This window comes from Myotis davidii, unplaced genomic scaffold, assembly GCF_000327345.1.
Source record: "Myotis davidii unplaced genomic scaffold, ASM32734v1 scaffold197, whole genome shotgun sequence".
NCBI lineage: Eukaryota > Metazoa > Chordata > Mammalia > Chiroptera > Vespertilionidae > Myotis > Myotis davidii.
Window position 1 is genome coordinate 2,941,674 of NW_006291549.1, and position 12,397 is coordinate 2,954,070.

The 12,397-nt window shown below is 45.6% G+C and overlaps 1 protein-coding gene across 1 annotated transcript in view; it reads left to right on the forward strand.

The window, feature by feature from the left end:
• ADAMTSL1 (ADAMTS like 1) overlaps window positions 1–12,397 on the forward strand; it is a 393,380-nt gene that overhangs the window by 268,337 nt on the left and 112,646 nt on the right. The window contains 4 exon segments of the mRNA XM_006764922.2: window positions 596–775; window positions 5,638–5,791; window positions 6,822–7,277; window positions 7,279–7,753. Of these exon segments, the coding sequence (XP_006764985.1) occupies window positions 596–775; window positions 5,638–5,791; window positions 6,822–7,277; window positions 7,279–7,753 (1,265 nt within the window).

Below are 12,397 nucleotides of genomic sequence, written 5' to 3' on the forward strand. Positions count from 1 at the left end.
ATAAGGCTGTTTTTCTTGTATCCCAAATATCAGTGGCTCTTGCTCCCACTGCCCTAAGAAATCACAACTCCAACAAGAAAAGTGTTCCCGGGGAGTTCAGCAAACCAGGCCTCGCGTTTAACGCCCCTCCGATGTGGTAGCTTGGGCGCTCACACTCAGAAAGGGCTGCCTGCTCTGCAGATTAGTTCCTCCAGATTTACACCGATGGCAGGCGGAGCTCTTATTCTTTCAGGAGGCAGCACAGATTATTTTCACTGGATCGTAAATATGCTTAACACTCCATTATACTAACCTTTTAAACCAGTTGTCTTGGATGGCTGCAAATCATCCTTTAAACGCAACTTTCTAAGATTTAAATGCTCTTCAAATTCCTTGGCGCTCTAGTTAAATACTTGAGATTAAGCGTGGAGGGTGTAGATCTTGCTCCAAAATGTATTTCATGGAGAGGAAGCGAAATCCTCTGGGCTGGTTTCTGGGTTTTCTTCTTTTTCTGTTTTTTCCTTTTTTCGCTCTTTCCTCGGCCAAGGCCAAGGCCAAACCGGGCACTCGAGCACGCCACTTCCTTATGTTGGGTTGACTTTCCTTCCCTGCCCAGTGCTCCAGGACCTGCGGAGGGGGCGTCCAGAGGCGTGAGGTGCTTTGCAAGCAGCGCATGGCCGATGGCAGCTTCCTGGAGCTTCCCGAGACCTTCTGTTCGGCCTCGAAACTGGCCTCCCAGCAAGCCTGCAAGAAAGAGGACTGTCCCAGCGAGTGGCTCCTCTCTGACTGGTCAGAGGTACGTGTGGTAGGAGGAGATGATGCAAGAGGCATAAATAAGGAGGAAAAGAAGGCACCCTAAGTAGATACATATAGAAGGCGAGAATGGAACAAAATCATCCTCCTAACACTATAGAGCCATATTATTGTAACCACTTACACCATCCTGTGTGATTAACTTTTAACTAGTCTACAGGGACGCGAGTTAAGCAGCCAGCCCTTCTTCGGCAATCTGAAGCATGCAGTTATAAACAAGCTCCTCATGGAACAAAACCAGGCCTCACTCAAGCTATTCGGGCCCAGCATTCTTCTCAGAACATAGGCTGCTTCTCCCTCTATCTCCAAACGTGTCTTCCTGACCTCCCTGCACCTCCTACTCCAGGATGTTTCTAGTCTCTACTTAGGAAGGGCGAAGCCTCTCAAGTTCTTCTCTTCCACGTTACTAGACAATCAGGAACATGACTTAGTAGGAAAAAAAGGCCGAGGAAACCTTGCCTCTTTCCTGTCAGGTTCCTGGCTCCAAACCTTCAACAACTTCCCAGCAAGATAACTTGATTTCCCCTCTTGCTTTTAGGGAGATGATTGCAACAGCCTTCACCATTCCTGACTTGCCTCAAAAGTTAGGGATATGTCCCCAACTAATCTATTTGTCTAAATAATTCCTATTCTAACACTAGCGTCAATTCATTCATTTAAACCCAGCTTCAACTGATCGTTTTCAGTCCCCGCATCTTTCTCAATTGCCTACAACAGGCCTGTGTGTCTTCCATAGAGAAGCCCCTTTCCCCCCAAATTATTGCCCCTCAAGCAAATTTAGCCAAGAACAGAATCACTAGGCCTGAAGTGAAGTGTCAAAACCAAATTCAAGGCCCTCTCCACTTTTTGTTTTTGTTTTTGTTTTTGTTTTTTGTTTTTTTTGTTGTTGTTTTTTTTTTTTGCATAGGGCAGCATTTGAATTGGCTTTGCTGACTCCATTGCCTTCTTTGCTTGATATACAAGTCACAGGGTGGAGCTGTGCTGGCTGAAATACATCACAGGGCACTTGATTCCACCACAGGGGAAGCTGCCTCTGAAAATTAAGATGCCAGCTCTATCAACATAGGTTCTTACAATTCTCATCCCACATTTTATCAACCCGTATAGCAGTGGTTCTCAACCTGTGGGTCGCGATCCCTTTGGCGGTCAAACGACCCTTTCACAGACCATCCTGCATACCAGATATTTACATTATGATTCATAACAGTAGCAACATTACAGTTATGAAGTAGCAACGAAAATAATTTTATGGTTGGGTCACAACATGAGGAACTGTATTTAAAGGGCCAGAAGGTTGAGAACCACTGCCATATAGTGTTCCATCAGATGAGGCCTGCTAAGGACATTGCAATTGAGAGTTATCCTACATTATCATAGTTTTTATAATTTAGCAGTAAAATTGCCTTCTGGTGGTTTCTCACCCCAAATGTCTTAGAACAATAAAATGTCATGTTTTAGAAATAAAGGATAAAGGAAAGCAGTATGTAGAATGAGAATGTGTGTATTCGTCTGTGTGTGTGAGTGTGTGTGTGTGTGTGTGTCTACATGAATATGGTAGTGAAAATTTTCCCATGGAACAATGATTTTGGGTATGGTATTATATATGAAAAAAGTCATAATAAATATAGCAGGGCAGAAAAGAGCCCTGATGCATTTGCCAAGTATGTGGCTGCAGATGAAGACCTCTTCCCAGGGTGTACTGCAAAAGGTATTGCTCTCCTACGTCCATGGTTAATAGCCTGCCATGAAGGGAATGCTGACTGTGTGATTATAATTGTCCTCCCGTGTTCCTGGACTTTGTAGTCCCTGAGCATATGGGACACAGAATTCAGAACATGTCCTTTTTGGCCTGCAGATTTGAAGGAGGAACCCTTGTGATCAGGCACTCAGGAAAGGAGACTGCTGAATTGGGGTCCCATGGGAACCACTGAGCCACATAGGAAGAGAGGTAATAAAAGAAAGGACTCACCTTGACTAGCTAAAACAAGGGTCATGGCATAGACCTCCCCAGCCCTTGCCAGTCTTCCTAGGAGGAGGAAGTTGTATTGTGGGAACTAGGAATCATTTGTGATTATCAAAGGGATGTTATTAGATTCTGAGTTATCTGGGTTGGTGAATCGAAATTCCAAATATTGGGGAGGGGCTGAGAATGGTGGGAAGTGATCACTGACTCAAGGAGATGAAACTCACACTGGTGCCACACAAAAGTGCCCCTGGAGGTGTTCACAGAGGCTCCAGTTGGCCCTGTCATCCCAACAGCCCTTCTCTGGGCCCCATGGCTGAGATGAGACCTGCATTCCACACATCCACCCCAGAGCCCCCTTGGAGAAAGGAAGACCTGGATGATCTATGAGTGTCTTTATCCTCCACTATCTGCCTCACTCTCCTGGTTACTTCACAGAATCCCTCAGAGACAGAATTAAGCCAAATGTTTAGACACCTTAAATAAAATTACTCTCAGATTCTACTCTGAGAAAAAGAACCTATAGCCTAGCTGTTCTTTTAAAAATTAAAATCACAGCACTCTTTTTAAATTGAAATGTTACTATGAAGCCAAAAATCTAAAACAGATCAAGTCAGAGCTATTTTGGTTGAAGTGTGGGTAGTGGTCCCAGATTTCCAATGGTTGGGTCTCCAGTTCATATGAGAAGCCCCTAAATCACTTAACATAGTTATAGAACACAGTTTGAAACTCCCTGCTCTAGCTTAGTTTCCGTATTTTAGCAATGTGGAAATTGAGCCTAGAGAAAGAATTAGACTTGACCAATATCATAAATTAATCGTCTGACATGCAGTCTATTTTTCTACTAAGCAGCCCTAAAATGACCATGCTTTCAAATTTTCCAGGCTCTTTACCTCTATTCTACCTGATCCCTGGATTTGGTGCTGTCATTTACAATAAAATAGGGGATGAGTGGAATCTGGAATCTATAATCATCGGTGAACAAAATCAATAGATTTGACTCTCATCCCCACTTTTTGCATCTTAAATGTCTCTCAGAGTAGTGTAGATCATAGAACTTTGCATGGAATAGTTTATTTCAATGGGCTAGGATATAATACTTGAAAAGATAATATATTTTGGCTTTTACTGTCATTTTTTAAGTTACCATGGCACACTGCCATGACCCTAGTTCAGGCCTTTATCATCTCAAGCCTGGACTACTGTGGCAGCCTCCTTAACTGATAGCCCTACCTGCCATCCATCTCCTACTCCCCTCCCTCCTGGACACTGTTGCCAGATTAACCTTCTCATAACACCTCTTTCATCATTTCACTCCTCCCTTCAATGGCTCCTCTTTGCTTTATGGACCAATTCCAAACCTCCTGTCTGAAAAATTAAAAGTCTCCAACGTCTGGCCTCTTGAACTCCTGACGCTCTCGATAGGATCCTTCTGCTCAAAAGAGGTTGAGTTCTGCCCTCAAACCTGCCTTGGACTTCTGCACTGAACAGTTCTACCTTTGATCTGGTTATTTCCCTGTCTCCCATGCTTATCCCTGGTTCTCTACACCTGTCCAGATCCACCCATGTTCAAGACCTAGGTCAGGAAATCCCCAGTGTACCATAAGCATTCAACAATTGTTAGAATTAATTTTATAATACTTCATTTGTCTTCTAGTTTTGTATTTTTACTAAAATTTCTATTACTATTTGACTCTTTAAACAGTTTAGATTTTGGGAAGGGGCTGAGAATGGTGGGAAGTGATCACTGACTCAAAATTTGAATACTATAAATTTTAATTTAGCATAATGTTTTCAAGGTTTATTCATGTTGTAGCACATAGAACTAAATTCCTGTTTATGATAGCATAATATTCCATTTTATAGATATACCACATTTTGTTTATCCATTTCCCAATTAATGGACATTTGAGTTCCACTTGTTGTCTGTTATGAACATGTTGTTATGAATATTAACATACAAGTCTTTGTGTGGATGTATGTTTTCATTTCTCTTAGATACCTAAGAGTGAAATTGCTGGGTTTCATGGTAAATTTATATTTAACTTTTTAAGAAACTATTTAAAAAAATTTTTTTAAAAGGAAAACTGACACTGTTTTCCAAGAGGCCTATGCTATTTTATGTTCCTACTAGCAATCTATGAAGACTCTAATTTTTCCACATCCTCACCAATACTTATTATTACCTGTCTTTTTATGGTGGCCATTCTAATGAATATGAGGTGGTATCTCAATGTGCTTTTGATTTCTATTTCCTTAAAGTACTATTTCATTTTATTAATGTATTTGTATTTTTTCCTTCATTTGACGACAGCCCCTTGACATTAGGAACTATCTTGCACAACTTTTTTCTATAGTATCTAGCACCCCACCTCAAATGATGTAGATTATAACAATTATCTGATGCTTGACATTAAAATATTGTAACTTATTTGTGAAGAAAGGAGAAAGGAATTAGCATTGAATGCCAGTTCTGTGTATGACATTTGAAATATATTACCTCATTTAATGCCCAACCTTGCAAAATAAGCACAAGAAGTAGAAATAGCCTCAGACAGTTTAAGTCACTTGCCAAGTAGTGAAAAACTAAGATGGATTTGAACAGTGGACTCTCTAACTCTGTTCCTCTAAAGCCCAGGCCATATACCAAAACAGGTGAAATGTCTGCAGGAAACCTTACAGTAGAAAATGTTATGTGGCTGCAATATGGACATGTCTTCACACATTGTCCAGTAATATCCTCTCTCTCTCTCTCTCTCTCTCTGACTATTGCAGATTTCAAATAACTTTTCTCATGTGTTGGTGAGTTTGAGAACTCTTACAAAAGCCCATTTGCCTGTAGTTCCCTATATTTACACGCATTTGGCCTTTCTCTCCATCAGTGTTCCACAAGCTGCGGCGAGGGCACCCAGACGCGGAGTGCCATTTGCCGGAAGGTGCTGAAAACCGGGGTCTCGGCTATTGTCAATTCCTCCCTGTGCCCTCCCCTGCCGTTCTCCTCCTCAATCAGGCCCTGCATGCTGGCAATCTGTGCAAGTGAGTACCTCGGAGCTCTGGGGATGGGGAGATGAAACCCACGTGGAAGCACACAGTGACCTTCCCTAAGCCCGGGCCGGTGGGAGATTGTTGGGCCCTGGAGGGCAGCAGGCTGGGGGGCTCAGCTGGAGATGGAAAAGGAATCTTAATTACTGGTGACCAGGTGAGATTCTCTTCTCTCCTGGAAAAACAGTTTGCAAGGGGGAGAGCAAAGTTCACTCGCGGACATAAGGCGATCTGGAAGCTGGAGGCAGCCTACTACTAATGAAGGCTCATGTTATCCTCTCTGGGGTTTTAAACTACTCGGAACAGATTTCTTCTCTTTAAATTAATCCCTAGAGTTGGAACACTTCTGAGCTCTCCTCCCCGCTGGGCCACAAGGGCCCTGGTGCTCTGCGGGGTGCAAAGGATAAACGTGGGAGGGGGACATTCCCCTTCCCTTTGTCCTCTGCCTCTTTTTAATGATGCTCATTTCTAAGTCCTTTTAATGAGAGGAACTGCTTCCCCCTGGAATCCCCTGTACCTAGAACCCTGCATCCCAGTCTCTAGGCCAGTGGTTCTCAACCTTGGCTGCACATAAGAATCACCTGGGAATCTTTTTAAAATCCTGATTTCTGGGCCTCATCCTCCGGAAATTCTGTTTCTTTGTTATGGGGTGAGGTCACAACATTAGTAACAAAGTAACAGAAGTCCCAGAGAATGAGGCCCAGAAATCAGGATTTTAAAAAGATTCCCAGGTGATTCTAATGTGCAGCCAAGGTTGAGAACCACTGCTCTAGGGACAGAAAGACCCAGCAGGGCGAGAGCCCCACTGCAGCTCATGATGATGCACAGCTGGTAGCCAGTTCCTCCAGTGAAACATAAGGCAACTCTGAAGCACTTTCTTCACCACCCCTTCTCTCTTTTGTCCCATCCTTTCATTTTCTCTTCCCTTCCCACTCTCTTTTTTCCCCTCTGGCTTGTCCCCGCATCTCACTCTCGTGTCTCTCTGCTCTCCATTTGTCCGCCTGTCTGTTCCCTTTCCTTCCAGGGCCCGGGAGGCCATCCACAAAGCACAGCCCGCACATTGAGGCGGCCAGGAAGGTATACATCCAGACCCGCAGGCAGCGGAAGCTGCACTTCGTGGTGGGCGGGTTCGCGTACCTGCTCCCCAAGACCACCGTGGTGCTGCGGTGCCCCACCAGGCGCTTCCGCAAGCCGCTCATCACCTGGGAGAAAGACGGCCAGCACCTCATCAGCTCGGCCCACGTCACCGTGGCCCCTTTCGGCTACTTAAAGATCCACCGCCTCAAGGCCGCCGACGCCGGCATCTACACCTGCTCCGCCGGCCCGGCCCGCGAGCAGTTCGGGATTAAGCTCATCGGAGGCAACCAGAAGCTCGTGGCCCGGCCCGGGGGCCCGAGGAGCGAGGAAGAGGCCCCCCGGGTGAGGAAGGCCCACCCCAAGGAGGCCCTGCAGACCCACAAGCACCAGAACGGGATCTTCTACCATCGTGGCCGAGCAGCAGCGCCTGGACGACATCCTGCGGAACCTGTCCCAGCAGCCCGAGGAGCTGCGCGACGTCTACAGCAAGCACCTGGTGGCCCAGCTGGCCCAGGACATCTTCCGCAGCCACGGGGAGCACCGGGACGCCCTCCTCAAGCTGTCCGAGCAGCGCATTCCCCCCGTGGCCATCCCGCCTCGCAAGGCCGTGTCCAGCTTCAGCAGCTTGCTCCGCGCCGCCGCCTCCTCCTCCGGGGAGGCGGCCGGTGGCTCTCGCCGGCCGCACCGCAAGCCCACCATCCTGCGGAAGATCTCGGCCGCCCAGCAGCTCTCGGCCTCCGAAGTGGTCACCCACCTTGGGCAGACGGTGGCCCTGGCCAGTGGGACCCTGAGTGTGCTTCTGCACTGCGAGGCCGTGGGCAACCCTCGGCCCACCATCAGCTGGGCCAGGAACGGCGAGGAGGTTCAGTTCAGTGACAGGTGAGCCTTGCCCATTTCCTGGCCTAGGGAGGGAGGGGGGCAAAGGGCCACATCTTTCCAAGGCCCCCGGTTCGGTCTTTCAAGGTGCTTTCAAGGGTGGGACTTAGAGCCCTGGCTCAGGGGTCGCACCCAGGGTTCCGGGCCCTCTGTCAGCACTGGTGGACTGTTGGAGCAAAGACACGGCATTTAATTTCTCTAAACTGTACACGCTCATCTTTATAAGGTAATAGCAGCAATGCCTCTCCACCGGGATCCCCAGAGAATCCCAACAGTTAATGAGATACTCACTGGAGAGCTTTGAACTTTGGGCAGAAAGTGATGGTTTCAGGACAAGGCATTATTTATGGCGTTAGGTCTTTGTGAGATGAACTATTATCCCCCGAGACATTGACTCCACGTGTGTAGCTCCCAGGGCTCCGGAGAGCATGCAGACGCACCTGCTACTCCTCGAGGCCGAGCCTGGCCTCTGTCGGGGCTGGACATGGCTGTTTGTTCCGGAGAGCTTTCATCCCTGGTGAGAACTGTGAATAATTATCCTAATATCTCTTGGTGGCTCTGTTTGGATGTGTCATTACTGGAATGACAGCATGTATGACTGGTTTGGGCCATAGCCATTAGTAATGTAAAATCAAGAGGGGTATTAGAAGCAACAATGCCCAGCTGTGTGCCTCAGTGATTGAGCGTTGACCTGTGAACCAAGAGGTCATGGTTTGATTCCCAGCCAGGGCATGTGCCTTAGTTTCTGGCTCGATCCCTAGAGGGAGGCATGCAGGAGGCAGCCAATCAATGATTGATGTTTCTGTCTCTCTCTCCCTCTCCTTTCCTCTCTGAAATCAATAAAAAAATATTTTTTTAAAAGGGGGGAAAGCTAAAATATATATATATGCAGTGGCACTCACCTATGTGCCAAGTACTGTCACATGACTTCTATATGCATTGTCTCTTTTAATCTTTATAGTGGCCCTGATAATAGCAATGATAGCCGCATTAATGAGTAGTGGCTATCTGCCAGGCAAGTATAAATACTTTATGGGCTTTATCTCACTGAATTTCAACAGCAGCCCTGGGAAGTGGGCACAGTTTTTAGCCACATTTTACAGAAGAGGACACAAGATCATATTTATTAGGTGATAGAGCTAAGATATGTGGCAAAAATAACATTGTCACTTGAAGAATCATAGACGATGTATGGGAGAGGAACCTTTAAGGTCCTCTAGTCCAGAATCCTCATTTTAACTTTTTATCTCTGAATCCATGGGGAATGCTCTTTTCATCAAATATACTTCTAAACACTCTTGTTTGGCTACCCCTCCTCTCTGGTTTGCTAGCTTTGGGAAAGGAAGGAAAGAAACCAGGATGTATTTATTGTGCCAGGCGGTGTGCCAGGTTTATTTCTATGGAACTGCATTTGTTGTTCTAATGGTCCACAAGATTGACATTATCCTCTAGTTCTGCATAGAATATCAAGGTTCAGCAACTCGCCCAACATCACGTTAGTAAGAGCCAGGCCGGGGATTTGATACCAAGTTCCTATGATTCTAAAGGGTAGTTCTGTCCACTCTTCTGTGATTTGGTGAACAAAAGTAACATTGTCCACCCTGCCCACATCTTTTTGTGCCTTTAAATGATCAATAACACTGCCTCTCAGCCTTAGTACTCACATGCCAAATAGCTTCAATAACAGTTCTGTTTCCCTGTGTGCTCGTCCTATATACCAGACCACTGTGCTCTGTTTCAAAGGCATTGTTTTGTTTAATTTTAAAAAATAAAAAAAACACTGGGGAAGGTTTTGAATGTGGACAGCGTGGCTTGAGATCCTCTGCTCCTAACCTCTCCTCTTATTTGCAGTGTGGTCTTCCCCAGCTCATACTTCCCTTGATCAGCTTAACTGCTATGATCCAGGCGATGTTTACAACAAATCTGTGGGTCACACCGAAGCTGTAGTGAATCCTTTGAGGTCACTGGGACACTGAGAGGCAGCTCCAGTGTCAGGCCCCCAGGCTGATGGTGCCCTGGTACTCAGGTGGGCGGTGCAGTGGCACTCACCTATGTCAGTGCACCTGCCACACCCATTGTGCCCAAATTGTGTCGTCTCCTCCACCAGACAGCCATTTCCTCGAGGGTAGGTACATTTTATGCAGATCCCCTGGGCCTGTCGCCCAGGATTGGTAGCGTAAGGATTGAATGGAGCAGTGGCTGGCTCTGTGAGGGAAAAGATGGGAAGTCACATTTCTTGACTACACACCTGTGCCCCATATGCGAGCAACCTTCCTAGCCCTCATCTTAGTTAATATCTACCACAAGGTGTGACGTACAAGCTATTATCCCCATTTCAGCGATGAGGAAACTGAGGCGCCCAGGTAAGGAACTTAATGTTAGATAGCTCGTGAAAGGCAGAATCAAGAGATCAGATTCAAAACCAGTTCTGCCCAGCTCAACCCCATGCTGTTTGAGGGAATGAGGACATTTATGCTTCTATGTATCTTCACCGGAATCCCAAGTTGCTGCAAGACCCTTGTTGTTTTCTACCAGCTGTTTCCAAGGTCCCTTCCTTTGTTTTTGTTTTTTTAAATATATTTTATTGATTTCAGAGAGGAAGGGACAGGGAGAGAAAGATAGAAACATCGATGAGAGAGAACCATTGATTGGCTGTCTCCTGCACGCCCCGCACTGGGGATTGAGCCCACAACCCAGGCATGTGCCCTTGACCATAATCGAACCTTTAGTGCTCAGGCCGACGCTCTATCCACTGAGCCAAACCAGCTAGGACTAGGCTCCCTTCCTTTCAACGGCACTTACCTCCTCCTAAAAAGCTGTAGAACAAGATAGGCCATTGGGAAGAAGGAGGGGTCCTTAGGACTCCCCTGCACTGTGCCTGGAACTGCAGGGAGCACGTTGAGACCAGGGCTTGTTCAAAGGTCCTGACAATTTTCTTGAGTCCTGGAGGTTTTTTTAATGATTTTTTAAAAATGTAATGAGTTTTTTAATGAAATTCAAAGTTCATGGCCCATCTAATTCACCTGGTGATTACAGGAAAGATGTGTAAGGTCCCAGGTGAGGATTAGGGGATTCAGGCCAAGGCCTTTCTCTTCATTACCTTAGCCCAGTGGTCGGCAAACTGTGGCTCGCGAGCCACATGCGGCTTTCTGGCCCCTTGAGTGTGGCCACGAAGTTTCAATCGCACTGTATGTGCAAGTCTGCATGTGGTATTTTGTGGAAGAGCCACACTCAAGGGGCCGCAGCTTGCCGACCACTGCCTTAGCCCCTTCATTGCAAAAGTGAGGGGAGTGTCTATGACCACCTCTGAAGTCCCTTCTATCTCCTTCATTCATTTACGGAAGGTCACAGAAGGTGAAAAGCCATATGCTAGCAGGGAGTGGGGAGAGCCTTGGGTGCAGTAACTTCAAAATTTGTTGCACAAGTTGTTTCTGCGCGCTCCACAAAACGGGTTCCTTGATCACGTGAGTTGGGACGTGCTCACTTAAAGCTAAACAGATGTATTTACTGCTCAATTTTTACTTCTCTTTTTTAATATAGTGCTTGTTTTTTATTACAAAAGTAATAAAGGGGCTATAAAACAATTCAAATAATACCTAAATCTGTAAGTCTCCCTCTGCCTCCCAGCCCTATTCCCAGGGGGCTGTCATTCTTAATAATTTGGTATACATCCTTTTGGAATTTATATATATTTTATTGTATTGCATATAAAACATACACACACAGAACTTGGAGGTTTTTAATGGACTATTATTCATGTTTAGAATTTTGATTTAATTTTTATTCAGCAGCCTGTCTAGGACACATTTCAGAATAGTGTGTAGAAATTTATATCATCTTTTTTAAACAGCTGATTACTGTTCTTGAATGCATTTAACTATCCCCCAATTGAAAATTATTTTGGTTTCACCTCTTTTTAAATCCTTTAAGCACTCCAGCGTGTGTTGTGACTTTCCAAGTAGACAATATAGTATATGAGTGTTTTCCAAGTACTCCTTTGATCAATGAATGATTTTTTGGCCCAGTAATCTCAGGAATACCAATAATTCTTGAAATACGACCTAGAAACACTACTTTTGTCTTTTAATTTTTACTTTAATGGGCATTGAGAGTTTATCCCTAATGGCTTTCAGATTTTAAAAGTTTCATCAGTATTTTGCTAGGAAAAGACACATGGCGGCCAGGTGCTAACGATACCAAAGGTGTGAGGGCTGGGACAGAAGAGGGCAGATTCTGTGTCTTCAGTCACCAGAACCTTGGTGCGAGTGGGGAGTAGCATTAAGAGGGAAAGCACATGAGGGACCTGGGCAAATAGTCTCACAGTTTTTGCCACTGGCAAGATTTTTTTCTAGATTTAGGCTTGACAGAGTTTGTTAATGCAGGTGAATGGCATGAGGTGGGGAAAAACGAGAGATTTTGGTTTCTGATCTTTGACCTCATAAGTTTTCCAATGTACTTAAATGGCGAGTAAGAAATACGTCTGGAGTTTAGTTTCTGTACAGTTTCCCAAGTACTCTTGAGAAAAGAAAGTGAATGTATCTGCCCAGAGCAGGCAGGAGGCATGGAGCTGCCACTGGGACTGCTTTGCTATGGGCTGTTGGTGACCCCTTTTGTGTTGGGTTTCATTGCTTGTCATCATTACTACGT